Here is a 23,051-nt window from a genome sequence, read left to right on the forward strand (position 1 = left end):
TATCCCCAGGCGAGATGACCTCTGAGTTGTAGCCACGCATTGTCTAAACCCCTTCCTCACAAACGGACAGTGTGCGCTAGCCCACATACAACTGCCCATAACTATCTTTAACAGCAGTGGGGAGGTGATAAAATCTCCCCATCAAAAAAGAGGGATTTTAGATAACACTATCTTTTGGTCGATAAAGTTGTTCAATCTGGCAGTGCCCTGGGCAGGCATTTTAAATCATGAGCTCATGCTGGCCAATCTCACTTACACTCTAGAGAACGTTGCTAATGAAATAAGAACTTCCATCAAGTTCAACAACAATCCCTAGATTCCCTCGTTAACATGGTCATTGACAACGGTATGACGCTGGACTTCTTACTTGCTAAAGAAAGAAGAGTGTGTGCCATGGCTAATACCTCCTGCTGTACTTATATTAATAACTCAGCCGAAGTAGAGGTCAATATTCAACACATTCTTGAACAAGCATCTTGGTTAAAAAGGCTACAAACCACCCTCATATCTGCCAGCAATCTACCTGGCATTACCAGAGACTTAAAGGGAGGGTGGTTTTCACACTTGTTTAGCTGATTATGTCCCCTAGTTCCCCCAATCTGCATGATCCTTGCTCTTCTTCTATTTGGCCCTTGCATTTTTAATTGTCTTGCAAAGTTTGTTTCTTCCAGACTTGAAAAGCTACATTTCCAAATGGTAGTAGTCCAAGGATTCCAGCCGATCCCCCGAGAAGAAGCAGTACAGAGGTTCCACGAAGGTCCCTAACTTTGCCCCTTTTCAGCATGAAGAAGTTATGGAAGATGAGACCTCCACCCCAATCCCCCCCTTTTTTTAAGATTAAAAGGAACCTGTTAGAGGAGGGATTGAGAACAACAATCAACACCTCTTCCCCCCATCTTTGTCTTGCTAACCACAAGCTTGTTTTGAGCAACATTTTTCAGGAAGTCACAGCTCCATCCACTGAACTAGCCTGAGCTACACCTTGAAGCATGAGCAGATTGAAGAAATCACATCCTTCAACCTACGCCCGGACCCGATTGTCACCGGGAGGAATGGTATTTCGCAGCCCATGATTTCACCCAATTCCATTTTAGAAGTGAGGGGTCCCACTACACGGACATCTGACAGAAGATGATTTAGTATCCGGGCCCCCAAATATGAGCATGGGAGGGCTAAGGGTGGAAAGTTCCAGGTACCAAACCCAACCCCCAACGCCTCTGGAAACAAAAAGCTCCCCAGCCCCCTAAGGCAGCAAGCACGTGGCCTTATGTTTGCTAGACCCCACGTGCTCCTTGTATGAGCAGATAATAAACTTGCCACTTTCTGTTTCCCTTGCAGTTAGTATCCGTCTTATTTCAATTGGCTGGTAAGACAGGACAAAAACCTGAGTGGTGTTCAGTTACAAAACAAAAGAAATAATAAAGATAAAAGCAGAAATCAACATAAGAGACAGTAGAGAAAATTAACAATTCCAAAAGTCACATCTTTGAATGATCAACAAAATTGACAAACTATAGCTAGACTGAATAAGAAAACTAAACACAAATCACCAATATCAGGAACACACATGGATTTATCACCACAGGTCCTACAGACATTAAAGGGATAATAAGAAAATAGAATAAACAACTTTCAGCCAACAAATTTGACAACTTAGGGTGGGTGGAGATAGAAGTCAACTATGACACAGGCCCAATTATGGCCGTGCCCTTGAACGGCCCATTAGAGTTATCCCTGGTTGGGTCCAAATGGCCAGGCCTTTATACCATGTTGATTAGTCTTTGGATGTGGGCCACCTGGAGAAGGAGTGTGACGTTGAGTGAGGTAGCTCTCTGCAGTTGAGGCAATCCTGGAAGGAGCTGACAGCTGTTTGGATGCCTGGAGCTGAGGAAATAAGTCTTTCATTGAAGGGGGATCTGAGTGGTACATCACAGTGTCCACTAAAAGTCCCTTTAGGAATGCTGCTTTTCAAACCATTGCAACACACTGACATACATAACAGAGTGGCTTGAGGTCGAAAGGATTAAAGACATGTCTTGTTAGAATAATGGACAAAAAAAATCAGCATTAATATCTACCACCCAGTATGGGTGAGGCACTACGAAGAAGATAGAGTCTCTGACCTCAGTGGGAGGAGGCAGAGCAGACAGTGTGAAACTAACTGTCACGTAAAATATGTGTTATGATCGGGGTACAGGCTAAGTGCCCCAAGACTGAAAAAATGTGAACAATTCACTCAACCTCTGGCCAGGTGGGATGGGTGGGCTGGAATTCCAGAAAGGTTTTAGGTAACACTTCAGCATCCACAAGACCAAGAGGGTTTTGTATAGGATGTGGCATTTGCCGTGGTCTTTAAGCAGAGGCTGGATATTTTTCTCATTGTGGTAAATATGTATGTAACCAAACATTTGCCATTTCAGCTGTCTTCACATGTACGGTTCACTGACACTGTGTTCGTTATGTTGTTCAACCATCGACCTTATCTGTTCCCAAATTTTCCATCACCCTTAACAGAAGCTCAGTGTCCCTTAAACATTGAGTCCTTCTTTCTCCCACCCTCCCACCTGCCCCACTAATAACCTTTCATATCTCTATACTTGCTTATTTTAGATACTTCATACAAGTGGGATGATAAAATATTTGTCCTTTTATGACTGACTTATTTCACTTGGCATAATGTTTTCAAGGTTCATCCATGTTGTAGCATGTGGACTCGAAGTTGGTGTATGATATGGTTTAGAAAAAGCTGACATCCACTTTTAAAACAACTGCCAATAAAATATATATCTGATTACTATAAACAACATATTTTCTCTGGAACACTTTTCCTGTCAATCATGTGCTGCATTTTAAAAACAACCATTAAAGCTTCAGGACATTTTTTTTTCTCTGAAAATATAATTGAAATCTATAGCAAGTGAGATTTATTTAGGACATTTTAATTTATAGACATTTGGGGAATGTACTTCTGATGTAAAAAAAAGAGTTTCTTCCAACCCTTTTATATATACACATAGTCTCCAGCCTGTCACCTGCCAAGTATCCCATTATTTCAGCTAATCCCAGCATAGTCAATGGATGAAGAGGCGAGGACTTCTCAGTAGGAAATGGCACTTCATTCAGTTCGGTTTCAACACTTGGAACACAGAACTTAAAAGATTTCAGAGACTTCATGCTTGGAACACAGACCCCCCTCCCCAAAATAAAAAAAAATAAATAAAAAGCTCACATTTAAGGAGTTCAGAGACTTTACACCTTGAACACAAACCAACAAATACCTCAGATTAAAATCTTGGAATACAGACATTCAAAGAGTTCAGGGCCTCACATTCTGAAGTCAGACCCTAAATACCTCAGGCCAAAACCTGGGACACAAATCCTCAAACAGTTTAGAGATCTCACACACTGAACCCTCCCCTCCCCCACCCCACCTCATTACCTCAGACTCAAACCTTGGAACACATAATCTCAAAGACTTCAGAGACCTCACATCCTAAATATGAACTTCAAATATCTCAGACTCAAACCTTGGGGCAAAGACCCTCTAAAAGTTCAGACATCACAATCTGAACATGGTCCCTAAATACCTCTGACAAATCTTGGAAGGGGACCGAAGCTTTGCTCCCTGAACACAGACCCACAATTACCTCAGACTCAAATCTTGGAATAAAGAACGTCAAAGAGTTCAGAGAACTCACACCCAACTCAGATCCCCAAACATCAGAATCAAACCTTGGAATGCAGACCCTGAAAGAATTTAGAGATTTTACACCCTGAAAACAAACCACCAAATACCTCACACTCAAACATTGGGACAGACCCTCAAAGACTACAGATATCACACATTCAGACACCCCAGTTACCTAAGACTGAAACCTTGGGACATGACACAGATCCTCAAAGAATTCAGAGACCTCACACCTGAATAAAAATACCTAAATATCTCAGAATCATATCTTGGCACACAGACTTTCACAGCGTTCAGAGACATCAAGCCCTGAATATCAATACCCCAATACCTCAGAATCAAACCTTGGAACACAGACCATCAAATCATTTAGAAAGTTCACACCCTGAACAAGAACCAAATACTTATAATTAAACCTTGGAACACAGGCCCTTATTGAGTTCAGAGGCTTAATTCCCTAAACAGATGGCCAGTTACTTGAGACTCAATCCTTGGAAAAAAAGGCTGAAAGAGTTCAGAGACATGATACCTTGAAATTGTACCCCCAAACACCTCAGCTTCAAATTTTGGAAGAGTTCAGAAATGTCACACCCTGAAAACGGATGCCCGGGCACCTCATACTCAAACTTTGGAGCACAGATCTTCAAAGAATTCATAGACTTCACTTGCTGAACTCAAACCCCCAAATAACCTCAACCCTTGGAACACAGGTCATCAAAAAGTTCCCAGACTTCATACCCTAAGCATAGACCCCTTTTACCTCAGACTCAAACCTTGGAACACAGACTTCACACCTAGAGCAGGAACCCCAAATACCTCAGGTTCAAACTTTGACAGCAAACCTCAAAGAGTTCAGATTTCGCTACCCAAAAGCAGACTCCAAATACCTCAGACCCAAACATGGGACACAGGCTAATATTTCAGATACCTCACACCTTGAATAGAGACCCACAAAGCATTCAGAGAATTTACACCCTGCACTCCAACCTACAAATATTCAGACTCAAGCCATGTGACACAGACGTCCAAGTGTTCAGAGGCTTAACACCCTGACACATATGCTCGAATACCTGAACTCAGAAAATGCGACAGACCATTAAAGAATTTAGAGATCTGGCTTCCTGAACACGTGTTCCTAAATTCAGGGTGTGAGGTCTCTGAATTCTTTGAAGATCTGCGTCATGTCCCAAGGTTTCAGTCTTAGGTAACTGGGGTGTCTGAGTGTGTGATATCCCAAATATCACAGAGTCATAACTTACAACACAGACCTCAAAGATTTTAGAGGCCTTACACCCCGAACACAGACTCCATATACCTCAGATTCAAAACTTGGAACATGGGCACTCAAAGGATTCAAGGACCTTGCACGCTGACTTCATACACCAAGCACCTTAGACACGAACTTGGGACACAGACTCTCTAAAAGTTCAGAGACTGACTGCCCTGAATACAGACCTCCCAAATAAATCAGACACAAACCATGAAAAACACACTCTAAAAATTTTAGCAAACACCACCCCAGCCCCAGTGCCGTCGAGTTGAAAATACATACTCTGAATATGGACCTTAAGAACCTCAGTCTCAAACCTTGGAAACAGACCATCAAAGCTTTTAGAAACCTTACAGTCGGAACACAGATCCAAAATACCTCAGTCATACCTTGGGACAGGCAACCTCAAAGTGTTCAGAAACCTCACATCCTGAACATAAATCCCAAGAACCTCAAACCTTTGAATATGGACCCATTAAAATGGACGGTTCAGAGACATCACACCAAAACACTGACACAGACCTCAAAGTGTTCACGACTTCACAAATAATTAAGAAACCTCATGACCTGAACACAAGACCTCCAAATACCTTAGACTAAAACCTTATAATATAGATCTTCAATGAATTCAGAGGACTAATTCTCTGAACACAGAACTCAATTGCCTCAGAATCAAAACTTGTGACAGGCCCTCAAAAAATTCAAAGACTTCCCAGTGTGCGCATTAAAAAAAAAAAATCCCGTTGAGTGCATTCCAACTCATAGTGACCCTAATCGAACAGAGTAGAACTGCCCCATAGTGTTTCTAAGGCTATAAATCTTTATGGAAGCTGACTGCCACATCTTTCTCCTGTAGAGAGGCTGGTGGGTTCAAACTGCTGACCTTTTGGCTTGCAGCTGAGTGCTTTAACCATTGCACCACCAGGGCTTGTACACAGATCTCTAAATATCTCAGACACAAACCTTGGTACACAGTCTTTCCAAGAGTTCAGATCTTCAGACTTATCGCACATACTCAAATAATTCTAACTCAAGCCTTTGGTTAAAGACCACCAAAGAGTTGAAGGTCCTCAAACTCTGATCTCAGATCCTAAATATCTCTGACTTAAAGAGGTTAGAGACCTCAAACCTGAACACAAAACCCCAAATACCTCAGACATATATTGGAACACAGGACCTCAAAGAGTTCAGAGGCTTCATACCCTGAGCACAAAACCCCAAAAACCACAGATTCAAATCTTGGAAGATAGATGCTTTACGAGTTCAGAGACCTCAGACCACAAACATGGTACTCCAAATACCTTATACTAAAAACTTGGAACACATACCTTCAAAGAGTTCAAGGATCTCACACCTGAACTCATACCTCATACATTTCAGACCAAGACTTAGGATACAAATGGTATAAAAGTTAAGAGACCTCATAAATTCAACAATGACACCCAAATACCTCAGTCTCAAACTGTGGAAACATATTTTCTAAGATTTCAGAAAACTCACACACTGAACATAGACCCCAAATACCTCATCTCAAACATTGCAACAAAGGCTTTCTAAAAGTTCAGAGACCTCACATGCTCAACACAGATCCCCCAAATCTCAGACTTCAACCTTCTGAAATAGACACTATAAAACGTCAGATACCTCACTGCTTGGACACTGACACCCACATACCTCAGATTCAAAACATGCAACATAGACTGCAAAGCATTCACAGACATCATACCCTGAACGCTGACACAAATACCCCCAACTAAAACCTTGGAACACAGACCTCAAACAATTCAGAGACCCCATACCCTGAACAAAACCCCCCAAATACAGAAGACTCAAATATTGGAACACAGACCCCCAGCGTGTTCAGAGACCTCACACCTTGAACCCAGACCAACAAATACTCCAGACTTTGGAACACTGACTGTCAAAGAGTTCAGAGATCTCACGCCTTGAACACTGACCCCAAACACCTGAGAATAAAATCTTGAAAAACAGAAGCTCAGTCATTTCAGAGACCTAACATATTGAACGCAGATCCTCAGACTCAAGCCTTAGAAGACAGATCAGTAAAATAAACCCTAAACTCACACTCCAATGTATCAGAATCAGATCTTGAGACAAATACCCTCAAAGAGTTCAGAGAATTCACACCCTGAACACAGACGCCAAAATGCTTCAGATTCAGTTCTTGCAGCACAGACACACTTTATGACTTCAAACACCTCTCACTTCCTGAACACATCTTCCTAAATATTTTTGATTCAAAACTTGGAATAAAAACCCTCAAAGAATTCAGAGACTTCACACCCTTAACACAAATCCCCCAAACCACACAGTAAAAACTTGGAACACAGATCCTCAAAGAGTTCATAGATCTCATACCCAGATGTAAATTTCCAAATACCTCAGACTCATACCTAGTGACACAACCCTCAAAGAAACCAGAGGCCTCACAAGCTTAACATAGACTCCTAAGTGCCTGAGACTCGAACTTTGCATCACTGAACCTCAGTGAGTTCAGAGACCTCACACCCTGAAAAGAGAAGCCAAATACCCCACAACCAAACTTTAAAACATAAATTTAAAAAAAAGATTTGTGAGTACTACACCTTCAACGCGCACCCATAGTACCTCAAACGCAAAATGTAGAATAGATCCTCAAAGATTTCAGAGACATCAAATACTACACACAGATCTACAAATTCATGAAACTGAAATCTTAGGACACAGACTTTCAAAGAGTTCAAAGATCTCATACTTTAAAGATAGACCCCCAAGTAATCCATCATTATAAAAAGACCTTCAAAGAATCAGAGATGTCACACTCTAAACACAGACTTCAAATACCCCAGACTCTCATCATCTTGCAACACAGACTCTTAAAGAATTTGGAGACCTCACACCCTGAATAAAAAAGAAAGACAAACAATTGCTGTTGAGTCGATTCCAACTCATGGCAATCCCATGTGTATCAGAGTACAACAGTGATCCATAGCGTTTTCAACAGAAGATCTTTCAAAAGCAGATCACCAGACCTTTCAATCTTCTGAGGTGTCTCTCAGTAGATTGAACTTGTAAAGTGTCTGTGTGTCAACGTTTGAATCCGAAGTATTTTGGGATCTATGTTCAGGGTATGAAGGCTATGATTCTTTGAAAGTCTTTTTTTACAGGATTGAGTCTGAGGTATTTGTGGATCTGTGTTTAAAGCGTGATGTCTTAAGACTTTTTAGGGCCTGTGGCCTAAGATTTGAGTTTAATGTATTTGCAAGTCTGTGTTTAGGACGTGAGATCTCTGAAATCCTTGAGAATCTGTGTTCTATCCTTTGAGCTTCATGTGTTTGGGAGACAAATTTCAGTGTGTGAGGTCTCTGAAATTTTAAATGGTCTGTGTCTTAAGTTTGGGTCTGAGTTATTTGATGTCTGAGTTCAGGGTGAGAGGTCCTTGATCTTTTTGGAAGTCTGCGTCCCAAGGTTTCAGTCTGAGGTTTTGGAGGGTTGTGTTTAGAGTGTGAAGGCCATGAAGTTCTCTGTCTTAAGGATTCCAACTCATTGATGGCAATGGGTTTGGATTTTAGGTTCGATCTTAAGGATTTAATTGATTGTTTAGAGAGTGAATTCTCTGAAATCCTTGAGAGTCCCGTGGTACAAATTTTGAATATTTCCAAACATTTGAGAGTGGGAGTTCCTGGGTGGCAAAAATGGTTAAGCGCTCAGCTGCTAACAGAAAAAAACCCATTGCCAACAAGTTGATTCTGACTCATAGTGATCCTATAGAACAGAGCAGAACTGCCCCATGGGGTTTCCAAAGAGCACTTGGTGAATTCAAACTGCCGACCTCTTGGTTAGCAGCCATAGCTTTTAACCACTGCATCACCAGGATTTCCACAAACCTGAACACAGACCCCAAAATACTACAGATTCAAGCACTGGATCACAGACAATAAGTTCACACACCTCTCACTCCCCGATCACATATCTCTATTCCAACTTTGGAACACAGGACATCAAAGAATTCAGGGACTTCACACCTAGAATGTAAATCTCCAAATACCAGGGTCTCAAATCTTGGAACACAAACCTTAAAAGAGTTCAGAAGCCTCACCCACAAAACCCCAACCACCAAATACTTTGTCTTAATACTGTATTAAAAGACCCTCAGAGAATCAGAGACCTCATACCGTGTACACACGACTCCAAATACCTAAGACACTGTCTTTGCAACACAGACCCTCAGGAGTTCAGAGCCCTCACAACCTGATGAAACTAAAAAGCCAAATCCTGTAGGGCAGAGTAGAACTGCCCCATAGGGTTTCAAAGGCTGTAAATCTTTACAGAAGCAGACTGCTACTACTTTCTCCTGCAGAGTGGCTGGTGGGTTTGAACCTTTCGGTTAGCAGGTGAGCACGTAACCACTGTGCCACCAGGGCTCCTCACAACCTGATACAGACCCCCAAATAGTTCACATTTAAAATTTGTACAACAGACCCTCAGCAATTTCAGAGACTTCATACTCTAAACACAGATACCCAAATACAACTTAAGACACAGAACCTCAAAGAGTTCAGAGACCTCATACCTTGAACACTGATCCCAAATACTTCAGATTAAAACCATGGAAAATGGACTCTCAATGAAAAACAAGGCTCCAGGAATTGACTGAATACTAATTGAGATGTTTCAACAAACCGGTGCAGCGCTGAAAGTGCTCATTTTCTATGCCAAGAAATTTGGAAGGCAGCTACCTGGCCAACTATCTGAAAAAGATCCATATTTATGCCTATTCCAAAGAAAGGTGATCCAACCGAATGTGGAAATTATCAAACAATATCATTAATATCACAGGCAAGTAAAATTTTGCTGAAGATCATTCAAAAGCGGTTGCAGCAGTACATTGACAGGGAACTGCCAGACGTTCAAGCTGGATTCAGAAGAGGATGTGGAGTGAGGGATACCATTGCTGAAGTCAGATGGCTCTTGGCTGAAAGTAGAGAATACCTGAAATATGTTTACCTGTGTTTTATTGACTATGCAAAGTCATTTGACTGTGTGGTTCATAACGAATTTTGGATAACATTTCGAAGAATGGGAATTCCAGAACACTTAATTGTTCTCATGAGGAACCTTGCACATAGATCAAGAGGCAGTCTTTAGAACAGAACATGGAGATACTGTGTGGTTTAAAGTCAGGAAAGGTGTGCATCAGGGTTGTGTCCTTTCACCATACTTACTCGATCTGTATGCTGAGCAAATAATCCAAGAAGCTGGAATGTATGAAAAAAGAACGAAGCATCAGGATTGGACGAAGACTCATTAACAACCTGCAATATGTAGATGACACAACCTTGCTTGCTGAAGGTGAAGAGGACTTGAAGCACTTACCGATGAAGACCAAAGACTACAGCCCTCTGTATGGATTACGCCTCCACATAAAGAAAACAAAAATCCTCACAACTGGCCCAATAAGCAACATCATTATAAACAGAGAAAAGACTGAAGTTGTCAAGGATTTCACTTTACTTGGATCCACAATCAACGGCCATGGAAGCAGCAGTCAAGAAATCAAAAGACACATTGCATTGGGCAAATCTGCTGCAAAGGACCTCTTTAAAGTGTTAAAAAGCAAAGATGTCACTTTGAGGGCTAAGGCGCACCTGACCCAAGCCATGGTGTTTTTAATCATCTCATATGCATGAGAAAGCTGAGCATTGAATAAGGAAGAGCGAAGTAGAATTGATGCCTTTGAATTATGGTGTTGGCGAAGAATATTGCATATACCATGAACTGCTAAAACAACGAACAAATCTGTCTTGGAGTAAGTACAGCTAGAATGCTTCTTATGAGCAAGAATGGCAAGACTATGTCTCACATACTTTGGACATGTTATCAGGAGGGCTCAGTCCCTGGAGAAAGACATCATGCTTGGCAAAGTAGTGCATTTGCGAAAAAGAGAAAGACCCTTAACAAGATGAATTGACACAGTGGCTGCAACAACAGGCTCAAGCATAACAATGACTGTGAGGATGGCATAAGACTGGGCAGTGTTTCCTTCTGTTGTATGTAGGGTCACTATGAGTTGGAACTAACTCAATAGCACCTAACAACAACAACAAAGCCTCAAACCTTGAACAAAGACCCTGAAATACTTCAGATTCAAACATTAGAAGATATATCCTTAATGACATAAGAAGCTTTGCACCCTTAATACAGAACTCCAAATTCCTCAGGTTCAAACCTGGAGCACAGACTCTCAAATATTTCAGAGACCCTATACTTTAACGGAGACCCTAAATACCACGCACCTGGGGACACAGACCTTCTAAAACTTCAGAGACCTCACAACCCAGACTCTCAATAGCTCAGATTTAACTCTTGAGAAACAGATCCAAAAATGTTCAGTTATCTCACAGCTTGAACACTGGCACTCAAGACTTCTGACTCAATCCTTAGAACATGGGTCCTCAAAGAATTCAGAGACTTCACACTCTAAACATAAATCCCCCAATACCATGGACTCAGCACCTGAAACCAGACCCTAAAAAAGTGCAGCAACCCAAATAACCTGGCCACAGACCCCCTCAAACACCTTAGACTCTAACTTGGAACACAGGCACTCTAAAAATTCAGAGATGCCACATCCTGAACATGAATCACACCCACATTTACCTTAGACTCAAAACATGGTACACGTACCTTCAAATTTTCAGAGAACTCATACCCTGCACAATGACCCCCAAGCTATTAACTCTACAACCTTGAAAACAGATGCTCAATGATTTCAGAGACCTAATGCACTGAACACAGACCCCTCTTACCTCACACATAAACCTTAGAACTCATATCATCAAAGTGTTTCGAGATCTCAAACCCTGAAGTCAAACCCCGGTACATCAGAATCAACTCTTGTGACAAACACACTCAAAGAGTTCAGAGAAATGACACAAATGAATCCAGACCCCAAAATATTTCAAATACAAATTTGGAGCATGGACACTTAATAAGTTCACACCTCTCAATCCCTGATCACACTCCCCCAAATACTTCTGATTCAAATCATGGAACACAGGCTCTCAATGAATTCAGACATTTTGTGTCTGGAATCCCTAGATAACACAGACCCAAATCTTGGGACACATATCCTGAAAGAATTTCACAGCCTGACAACCTGAACACAAAGCTTCAAATACCCCAGATTCAATATTTGGAACCCAGACCTTCAAGAATTCACAGACCTCACACCCAAAACACAAACTTCCAGACACCTCAGACTCATCTCCTGGGATGCAAACACTTAAAGAATTCAGAGACCTCACAACCTGAACACAGAACCCATAAACCTCAGATTCAAATATTAAAACAGATCCTAAAAGGTTTGGGAATGGTTACACCCTGAACACAGACCGAAAGTACCTAAGACTCAAACCTTGATACATAGATCCTTAAGGATCTCAGAGATCTCAGGCCTTAAACGCAGACCCTCAAATAAACCAAACTCAGAATCTTAGGACACAGACCCTCAAAGAGTTTAGAGACCTCATATGGTAAAGACACTCCCCCAAATACCTCAGACTCAATCCTATTTAAAAACACCTTCATAGAGTCAGAGACTGAACACACACCTCCAAATTCCGCAGACTCTGACCTTGTAACACAAACTTTCAAAGAGTTGGGAACCCTCACATCCTGACTTCAGATCCCCAAATAACTGACATCCAGATATGTACCACAGACCCTCCACAATTCGAGGCCTTACATCCTAAACCCAGATTCCCAAACATCAATTAAAACTTTAAAACAGAGCCTGTCAAGAAATTCAGGGATTAAAAAAAAAAAACAAAACACTCTAAACACAGACTCTCAAATACCTCAGACTGAAACCTGAGTTCACAGAATCTCAAAAAGATCAAGGATCTCACACCTGAACTCAGACACTAAATAGCTCAGAAGAAAAGACACAAAACCTCAAAGAGATCAGAGACTCACACCTTGAATACTGACTGAGTGCAAAAAAACTCAGACTACAACCTTGAAAAACAGACTCTCAGTGAATTCAGATACCTCACAGCCTGAACACAAAGGTACACAAGTAGGGACATAAGAATCAGCAAAGGTCAGCCTGTCCAGGCAGCTACCCTCCCCAGCTGCCTACCAGGGGATATGTACATAAAAGAAAACTCACCCAAGAGAGGAAAGTCCAAAGCCAGGTGGTTTTTCTAGCACAGATAAGAAGCCTTACACCACTGATGAAGATTGAAGTGACAAGTACAATTATAAGTTGTATTTTCTGTTATCCCCCTGCTCCAGTACTCCAATCACTCGTAAGTCATTCCTCTTGATATAGTCCCACACAATTCTTACAGTTTCTTCATATTTTAAAGTTATTTTATCTGATTTTTTCTCAAATATGTTGGTGTCTAGTGCTTTATCTTCAATCTCACTAATTCTGACTTCCATTGCCTCGATTCTGCTCTTATGACTTTCTATGGAGTTGTCTAATTCTGAAATTTTATTGTTAATCTTCTGGATTTCTGTTTGCTGTCTCTCTATGGATTCTTGCAGCCTGTTAAATTTGTCATCATGCTCTTCTTTAATCTTCTTGAGTTCCTCTATTGCTTTGTCTGTGTGCTTCTTGGCTTGGTCTGTGTTTTGCCTGATCTTCTTCCTGATCTCTTGAAGAGTTCTGTGTATTAATCTTTTGTATTCTACCTCTGGTAATTCCATGAAGTTACCTTCATCCATAGATTTCTTGATTCTTCATTTTGGGAGTTTGCTGAAGCCATCATGGTCTGCCTCTTTATGTGATTTGATATTGACTGCTTTCTCAGAGCCATCAATAAGTTATTTTATTTATTTATTTTCTGTTTGCTTACCGTGTTTGTCTTAGTTATCTAGTGCTGCTATAACAGAAATACCACAAGTGGATGGCTTTAACAAAGAGAAGTTATTTTCTCACAGTAAAGTAGGCTAAAAGTCCAAATTCAGAGTGTCAGTTCCAGGGGAAGGCTTTCTCTCTGTGTCAGCCTTTTCATCAGTCTTCCCCCAGACTAGGAACTTCTCTGTACAGGTACCCCAGGTCCAAAGGATGCACTCTGCTCCTGGCACTGGATTCTTGGTGGTATGAGGTCCCCCTGTCTCTCTGCTCGCTTCTCTTTTATATCTCAAAAGATTGCCTCAAGACAAATCCAATCTTGTAGATTGAGTCCTGCCACACTAACAAAATTGCCGCCCATCCTCCCTCATTAACGTCATAGAGGCAGGATTTACAACATATAGGAAAATTACACAATACCAGGAATCATGGCCCAGCCAAATTGATACACACATTTTGGGGGCGGGGGTCATAATTCAATCCATGACAGTGTCCTAGCTTCTTGTTTTGTTTTGTTTTGATATGCCCGAATAGGCTGCTCATGTGAGCTAGTTTGATTATTGGTGCCTTTGATGCTTTAAGGAAACCCTGGTGGCGTAGAGTTTAAGTGCTATGGCTGCTAACCAAAGGGTTGGCAGTTCAAATCTGCCAGGTGCTCCTTGGAAACTCTATGGGGCAGTTCTACTCTGTCCTACAGGGTCGCTGTGAGTTGGAATCGACTTGATGGCACTTGGTTTTTTTTGTTTGTTTTGGTGCTTTAAGTCCTATCACCAGGTGGTTAGAGCTGAGCCCAGGAGTCCATTTACTTTTCTTGTATGGATTCAGATCAGGTGTCCAGGTAGTCAGTCACCAAGTGTGAGGTGCAGGCTCTCACCTACAGTCCCATACAGGCCGGGGTGATTGGCGCAGGTACAGGTATCTAGATGCAGTAAGGGAGCCACATGCTGTGCAAAGCAGGGGGCTGACTGCTGCCCCTGAGTGTCTGTGAGGAAAGTGTGTCCCTCCTCCCTAGAGCACATAGGTGGGTGGGTTTTGCAGCAGGTCTATGGGCGCCCAATGCTGTTGGCTGTAAGGACTGGGAGGCACCACTTATTCTTGGACCCCTCTTGCAGATGGCTAGGTGGTGTGGGTGGAGCCACCAAATCCTCAGGCACCTGATGTGGGTAGGTGGGGACCCTGCTTAACAGGCAGAGCAGTGTCAAATGTTACGAACCTGCCTCTCCACCATATAGCTAAGGCAGCTGAAGTTAGACTACAGGTATAAACCCTGTTGTACTGTGCTAATAAGGGCTTGCACTGTTGAAATGGGCCCACACAGGTCTATGCAGGGGTGAAAGGCATTCAAAGTCCATGGACCCCTTATGCCTGTGCCTAGGCAAAGGAGCTGTTTCTGCCCTGAGCTCCCCATTTAGGGAAGCTGGCAGATTATGTTTTCTGTTTGTTAATTTGTTACCCCTCCACGGCCAAGAGAATGGCTCAGAGAGTGTGAAGGGTCCTACTTCTGGCCCACAGGACGTGGCGATCTCTGAAGGTGGCTCAAACCCAGTGCAGAGTGGGAAAGGGGCAGGTACATGGGAGAGAGGTCTTTCCCAAAGGGGTGTTTTTTGATCCACGAGGTAGGTTAGACACATGTACTTATATTTTACTGATTGAGCACCGCTTTTCACTGATTTTGGAGGTGTGAGTAGAGTCTCTGCTGCTCGGCCTCTCCTGATGTGGAAAACGGGTCCCAAATGCCACTGCTTGCCTCACTGCTGGCGCCAGCCGATCCTGGCCTGCAGGGCGCTAGTTCCCGCCGAGTCAGGTCTGGCAACTCCTCGCTGCTTCTGAGCCGACTCTCCCACTCCCTGATGCTCAGTCCAATTCCTCAACTTTGCCTTTGATGGTCAGGGCTTCTAGATTGTCATAGATAATCGATTCACTTATTTTTTGGGGTCTTTGTTGTAAGAAGGACCACAGGAAGCATCTGATGACTATGCCATCTTGGCCCTGGTGGCACAATTATAAACTGGGATCAGTTGGCACAGAAAGGCAAATGTGGCAGCTTCTAAATAAGGAGGAGGAAAAAAAGAGGCAACTCCTTCAGATGATGGAGCTGCCAAGAGGGAAAGAACCATCCCCATAGGTTTCTAAGGCTAAGGCAGACAGCCACATCTTTCTCCCACGGAGCGCCTGGTGGGTTCAAATTGCCTAGTTTTTGGTTAGCAGCCAAGTACTTTAACCACTGTGCCACCAGGAAACTGCCCAGAAATGCTGACAATAAGTAATAGCTACCTGAATATATGTGAATGTGTGTGCAGCAACTAAAAAGTGCATGAATTTAAAAATGATATACTTTGTCCATCAGATTTATGGGAACTCACCTTTGCAATCATGAAATTCATGTTTATCAGGCAGTGTTTTAGAAAAATTGCTTCACAGAATATTGGTATTCAGCCAAGGAGCACCAAAGATCCCCTTCTGACCTCCTGCTCCAGCCTGAATCTTCAGCTCCAATGGCCTCTTTGCAGTTCCCAAGAAGGCCATGACCTACTGGAACAGCTCACGCTGTTCCTTCTGCCAGTCCTGCATCCTGCACATGTGAGTACGCCGCACCTCCTCTTGTGGATGGTGGTCATGGGGTTGCTAAGCTTCTCCTTGAGCCAAGGGGCAGACAGAGCCTCATGATTCATGGGAACTAGCTGATCCATGAGTTAGCACAAGGTAAAGAAACGAGCAAAGGCAGTAGAATCAGAAAGACAGAGGTTTAATTCCTGAAGTACCTTGCCAGAAGGTATGACACGGGACAAGTTGTAAATACTTTGAAGCCCCTATTTCTTCAAGATTTTTTCTAAAGAAATAATTAAGCAAGGGGGCAGGGAGAATGTTCATTGCAGCAATGGACGATAATCTGGAGTGAATGTGTATACACATATGGAGACACATGCACTAAAATGGCAAATGAGAGGTTTTTAATGAGTGCTGGAATTCCAGGGTTGTTTTTCAACCTTCCTCTTTCTGATTTTGTGGGTTTTCTACTGTGAGCATGAATTACTTGAATAATAATATTCGGTCTTATCATTAATCAAAAATACAAATATAAATAGTATAGTATCATTTTCTTCCATCAAGATAGCAGAAAAATAATGTTATCACCAACAAATGCAAGAATGGAAGAAAACAGGTCTTCTTGTACACTACAAGTTGGATTGTAAAATGGTTTATCATATCTTAGAGTCATCTAGCAATACACATTAAATATATTTAGAACTTCCACTTTTCCTTTCACTCAGCAATTCAATTTCCAGGAATACATCCTAAAAAATATGAGAAAAGTATGATACAGTACAAGATGTTCATTCCAATTTTACTTATAATAGCAAAAAGACCATTAAAGATCAACATATAAGGACACACATGTGTGTATTTAAAACAAAGGTAGGGTCATCCTATACTGTTCTACAACTTATTTGGTAGCATTTAACATTAATTAATTGGACATCATTCCATATCGATATATATTAATCTAATTAATTCCTCAGTGGTTGCAAAAATTCTATTGTCTATTTTTACTGCAATTCATTTGAACAAGTGCATTACTAATGAACACATGTACTTTCCAGTTTTCATTGTTGTAACTGTTGTGCGTACACTGTAGTCCACTAGGGTGAATACACCCTTAGGATAAGTTCCAGAAGGGGAATTTCTGGGAGAGGATGTCTCACTCAAACTCACTGCCATCAAGTCGATTCTGACTCATAGCAACCCTATAGGACAGAGTAGAACTGCCCCATAGTTTCCAAGGAGCACCTGGCGATTCAAACTGCCGACCTTTTGGTTAGCAGCCTTAGCACTTAACCACTATGCAACCATTACTAACTGAGAAATACTGAGAATATTAGGAGTTTCTCACAAATATCTAAACCTTTTCCCTTGCTTCCTCCCTCTAAAAGGCTGGGGATCAGTTGCACAAGCCATTAGGAATTAACGGAGACACCTCTCATACACCACAGCTGCACCCTCTATTTCTCTCTCCAAGGCTGACTATTGGGATTTCCCCCAACTGCAGGTGCGGGGTGATGGTTGTGGGTAGCAACTCTGCTAGGATCTGACCCATCCTCAGACCCATAGAAGCAGTACCCCAGGGCTGGAGAAGGCCAGACTGGGAAGAACAGAGTGCTTCCCATCACCATAGCCACCCTGTGGAGCACACGTGTGAACCTGTAGTCAGCACGTGAACTTGAACCCTTCCTTCCCACTGGTGTTGGAAAGGGACCTGGGTCATCACCCCATCCATCACACAGACACAGTGCCACCTGTGTCTATGAATGTGAGGAGAAACCAGAGGGCTTTGGGCGGTAGGAGCGCCCAAGGGGAAGGTTCTGGACAGTAGCCCTCTTTAAGCGCCGCAGCCATGACCCTTGTGCTTGTGGTGGGGCCAGGGCCAAGGAGGAAGGTGCCCTGTGGAGGAGAGGGCAGGGGGCTAGTTGAAGATGGGGCAAGTCTTGGGAGTGCTGTTTGAGGCTTCTGAGACCCGGAGGCACCTGGAAATGCTGAAGAAGCACAGATTCCATACCCCTCTGTGGGTGCCTGCGGGTGGGGGAGGGCATAAGGACAGCCCACCGGCACAGGCCCTACGAAGTGCGAAGTGCGCATTCCCCTTGCTGAGTGCACCCTGCAGTCCACATTCGGAGTGCAGAGCTGTGTGGGTGGGGTCGTGTTCCTCCCATCTTCATTCTTTCCAGCTGATACCCAGCCGGTAGGTGTGCAGCTCAGTCTTCCCATGAGTTTCAATGTGAGCAGGGAGCCCGCAGGCTTCTGGCAGATCGGGCTGCTGGGTCCGTGGTCTCCAAGCGGAAGGTCTCAACGGTGGTCTTCTGCCATGGCCCTTGTCATATTGGTGGGGCCGGAACCAGGGAGGATGTCGGGCCACGGAGGGAAGTGGGTTAGTTGAAGATGGGACGAGTCTTGGGGGTGCTTTTTGAGGTATCTGAGTCCCGGAGGCACCTGAAACTGGAGATGGCATAGCTTTCAAAGTCCTCAGTAGTTACATGGGTAGGGGGGTCTATGGGGTGGGGAAGCCCAGACCACGTGGTACGAGCCCAACTCTGCACATGCCCACGGCTGCACTGCCTTGCTGACCGCAGAGCTGTGCAGGAGGGCGAAGGTCGCCTTCCTGCTGTCTTGATTCCCTCTCACGCTGGCTGACACCCAGTTGGTAGGTGTGCAGATCAGTTCTCCTACCAGTTTAAGTGTGAGTGAGCAAGAGGGGGAGCCTGCGGGCTTCAGGCGGTTCAGCACGGTGTGGTTCATGGCCTCTGAGGAGGAATGTCTTCGAACGTCACCGACCTTCTCTTCACAGATGGTGCCACCACCATAGCCCTATTGGTCGTGGCAGGGGCCTCCCGCAAAGGAGGAAGGTGGGCTGTGGAGGGAAGGGGGTTAGATGAAGATGGGGGCAATTCCTGGAGGCTGTATTTGAGGTTTCTGAGACCCGGAGGCACCTGGAACTGCCGACAGATTCCGGAGTCTTCAGTGGATACCTGGGGAGGGGGACGAGGCTGGATGTAGCTGTATTTTACAAAATCTCTTCATAATGAGAATTGCAAAACCAAATATCTTTACTAAAGTCCTCCATTTTTTATCAAGTACTTGAAGGTCACTTCTTTGCCGAATTGGCCATGAGAGAAACAAAGGTATTTGCATACAGCCTTTTCTGATGTGATTGGAAAAACAGGCAGTTATTATTAATTTAGGACTTATTTTGGAAATCTTGCTAAATGTAAAAAAAAAATTAAAATCAGTAATTGTCCTTGGAAATAGTCTAGTGTAATTACATTTTTTTTTATTATATTACTTTCTTCGGTTGACAGTTTTCTGCTTTTAGTGTGAAATATGAGTGGACCAGCAAGATCAAGATCCAGAGGGAGAGGAGATGGTCAAGAGTCTTCTGATCTGTCTGAACCTGTTGTGAGTGCTTTACTATCTTATTTCCAATGGTAGAAATTAATTTTTTTGAAAAAATTAAAGAAAAAGTTGTGAACCAATATATAGCTCTTGTATAAAGGACTTCCCTGAGTGAAAACTGAATCCCGTAAATGAGATGTTGAGCAAGGAGAATGATATTCTGGTATTGCCTGGATATGTATATTATTATGAGCCTGGAAATAGTCCCTGTGATTTCCCTGTCATGCTTACTTATAAACAAATTAGAGTACTTATAGAGTGTAGAAAAAACCTCTTTACATTTATTTGTGATTAGTTATCTTCATGTAGTATGTATTTGTGCCTTCTGTTGCCATAATATTAATAACAATACTCTTTATTTGCACTCCCAAGGGCCAGCAGCCCAGTAGTGAACAACCTCAACAAGAGGATACTGAACCTGGACAAGAGAGAGAAGATGAAGGAGCACCTGCAGTTCAAGGTGAAGAGGGGATGAAGGAACATTTTGTATTTCATGTATTACGTTATACTAGTAACAGGGATAAATAAAGCATTCCCTGAAATTGACTGGAAACCCATTTGTTAAGGGAAGAGGTTGTAGTTTGCAGCTGAGTGCAGTTCGTCACTATGATATAAGTTTTCCCTCTTTTAGCATTTTACCAGTCCTATATTTTTAAGACTTATTTGGCATGCTTGGAAAATAGCATCCTTGCCAAGGCTCCACGTTAGCAAATCAAAGGAAACTACATTACATTTAAACATGAAATCATACACTATTTCACTAGTTAAACTTGGTCTTCTTGTAATGTTTTATGGACTTCTTAAGTCATTGCATCAAAAGTTTGAGCATACTTAGATTATTATGGCTAACTCTTAGAATTGTAATTGTTAAGAAATTGTATATATAATACAGAGAAATAAAAAAAGTTAAACCTTTTCTTAGTATTAAATTCTTCAATACTTTTTTCTCCTGAACCATAATCTAGTTGTCACAGTCTTCTTTTTTTTTTTAAAGGTTTTACTTTGAAAATATTTAAAACTTACAGGAAAGTTATAAGAAAGTACAGTTAATAAATACTTGTATATGCTTCACCTTGGTTTACCAACTGCTAACATTACACCACGTTTGCTTTGTCATTCTCTTTTTAGATGTTAATACAAATATTAGTATTGCTGAACCATTTGAGAGTAAGTTTCAGACATCATAACGCTTTACTCCTTAAGTAATTCAGTATATATTTCCTAAAAACATACCCCCAGGACAATGATCAAATTCAGGAAATTAACATTGAAAAAATATTGGTATGTGCTATATAGCCTATTCCAATTTCATCAGTTGAGTCAATAATATATAGCAATTTTTTTTTCTGATCCAGGATCCAATCTGAGATCATCTGTTGCATTTATTGTGTCTCTTTGGTGTCCTTTAATCTGGAAATGTTCCTCAGTCTGTCTTTTATGACATTGACATGTTTTAGAGTCCAAAACAATTGTTTTGTAAAATGTTCCTCAATTTAGGCTTGCTACATGTTATTTTTTAAAGACTTTTTTTCACTCATTTGTTGGGTCCTGTTAGGTGCCAGGAAACCCTGGTGGCGTAGTGGTTAAGAACTATGACTATTAACCAAAAAGTTAGCAGTTCAAATCTACCAGGCGCTCCTTAGAAACTCTGTGGGGCAGTTCTACTCTGTCCTGTGGGGTCACTATGAGTCAGAATTGACTCAACAGCAACGGGTTTGGGTTTTTTTTTTTTTTGGTATTAGGTGCCAGGAGCCCTGGTGGCACAGTGGTTAAGAGCTCAGGCTGCTAACCAAAAGGTCAGCTGTTAGAATTCACCAGGTGCTCCTTGGAAACCCTATGGGACAGTTCTTCTCTGTCCTAAGGGACGCTATGAGTCAGAATCAACTCGACGACAGCAGTGGGTTTTTTTTTCATTAGGTGTCAAGGAGCCCTGGTGGTGCAGTGGTTAAAGCACTCGGCTACCAACTGAAAGCTCAGCAGTTTGAACCCACTAGCTTCTACATGGGAGAAAGATGTAGCAGTCTGCTTCTGTAAAGATTACAGCCTTGGAAACCCTATGGGGCAGTTCTACCCTGTCCTATAGGGTCGCTGTGAGTTAAAATCAATTCCACGGCAACAGGTTTGGTTTTGGGTTATTAGGTACCAGAGAGTGTGCTAGGTGCTGGGGATATAAATACAAATGAGAGAACGATTCCTGTCTTGAGGTCACAATCTAGTCAGAAATTCATGTAAACAAATAGCCGATCTAATAAGATAAGTGCAATAAACAGAAGTATATATAGGGTACAAAGGTGACAACTAAGTTGTCTCGAAAAGTCTTAGGACTTAGGTAATATTTGAGAACCTAACTTCCCTTTTGGAGCCCTGGTGGCATAGTGGGTAAGAGTTCCGCTGTTAACCAAAAGGTTCAGTTTGGATTCACCAGCTGCTCCTTGGAAACCCTATGGGGCAGCTCTACTGTGTCCTGTAGGGTCGCTATGAGTCAGAATCGACTCGATGGCAATGGGTAATGGGTAACTTTCCAGCAGAAAACTTTTCCACGTCCGTGGCATTCTTACGTATTACATTTATTACCGTACTAGCCTACAGAGCTTTATTCATTAACACTAATTTATGCTTTGTTGCTTACATTATTAACTTTTTCTTTGTATAAGGGCCTGGACTAGAAGCTAATAACCAGGAAATGGGTCTGGAAAAGATTGGGGGTGAGTGTGGGGATGGTCCTGGTGTGAAAGGAAAGACTCCACCTACTCTGGAGCCTGCTAAAATTCCAGAAGCAGGTATGTTATTCATCAAGAATGCAAGTTATGGTGTTGCTGTTTTCTACAATATTACACTTTAGTGACAAATCTCACATGCAAGGATTATTTGAAAGGTAGTTCAGACACCAAATGCTGGATTTAAAGACAGTGTCAGGGAAAAGAATTAGACCAAAGCCATGTTGTTGAAATATAAAACATGAAAGTATTTTATTACTATGGAGTAGAAGTCCCTTAAAGCTTAAATATAAATTATTTAACATAATATCTAAATAGCACAGTAGTAGCAATGATTTTACTTTAATTTGCCAGAATTGTTTCTCAAAAATCACTTATCTTTTAGACACCAAAAAATAAGATGGATCTGTATGTTTTGGCTTTTCCAGGTTTGTTTTTAATTGTGAGCCAGTCTGTGAGAAATGGTAGCATTTTCCTTCACATTGTAATGTCATCTATGAGGGAAGTAAGGTACCTGGGAGGTGCAAACATTTTGTGCTCAACTACTAACCTAAAGATTGGTTGTTT

At 42.2% G+C, this 23,051-nt stretch overlaps 1 protein-coding gene across 1 annotated transcript; it reads left to right on the top strand.

Moving 5' to 3' along the window:
• The first annotated feature begins 19,695 nt into the window (after positions 1 to 19,695).
• LOC111752774 (P antigen family member 4-like) lies at positions 19,696 to 22,832 on the top strand. Its single transcript, XM_023557837.2, has 3 exons — positions 19,696 to 19,770; positions 20,140 to 20,227; positions 22,422 to 22,832. The coding sequence occupies exons 1-3, from the start codon at positions 19,696 to 19,698 to the stop codon at positions 22,607 to 22,609; spliced, it is 351 nt and encodes a 116-aa protein (XP_023413605.1). The 3' UTR covers positions 22,610 to 22,832.
• Positions 22,833 to 23,051: the final 219 nt, after the last annotated feature.

The sequence above is a fragment of the Loxodonta africana genome, chromosome X (assembly GCF_030014295.1).
Source record: "Loxodonta africana isolate mLoxAfr1 chromosome X, mLoxAfr1.hap2, whole genome shotgun sequence".
Lineage (NCBI taxonomy): Eukaryota > Metazoa > Chordata > Mammalia > Proboscidea > Elephantidae > Loxodonta > Loxodonta africana.

What these genes read in the sequence shown, in the direction of transcription:
- LOC111752774 (XM_023557837.2), top strand. Translation starts at nt 19,696, where the DNA reads ATGAGTGGACCAGCAAGATCAAGATCCAGAGGGAGAGGAGATGGTCAA. An exon ending in CTGATCTGTCTGAACCTGTT is followed by an intron (nt 19,771 to 20,139) that starts GTGAGTGCTTTA and finishes TGCACTCCCAAG; the next exon opens with GGCCAGCAGCCCAGTAGTGA. An exon ending in AGGAGCACCTGCAGTTCAAG is followed by an intron (nt 20,228 to 22,421) that starts GTGAAGAGGGGA and finishes TCTTTGTATAAG; the next exon opens with GGCCTGGACTAGAAGCTAAT.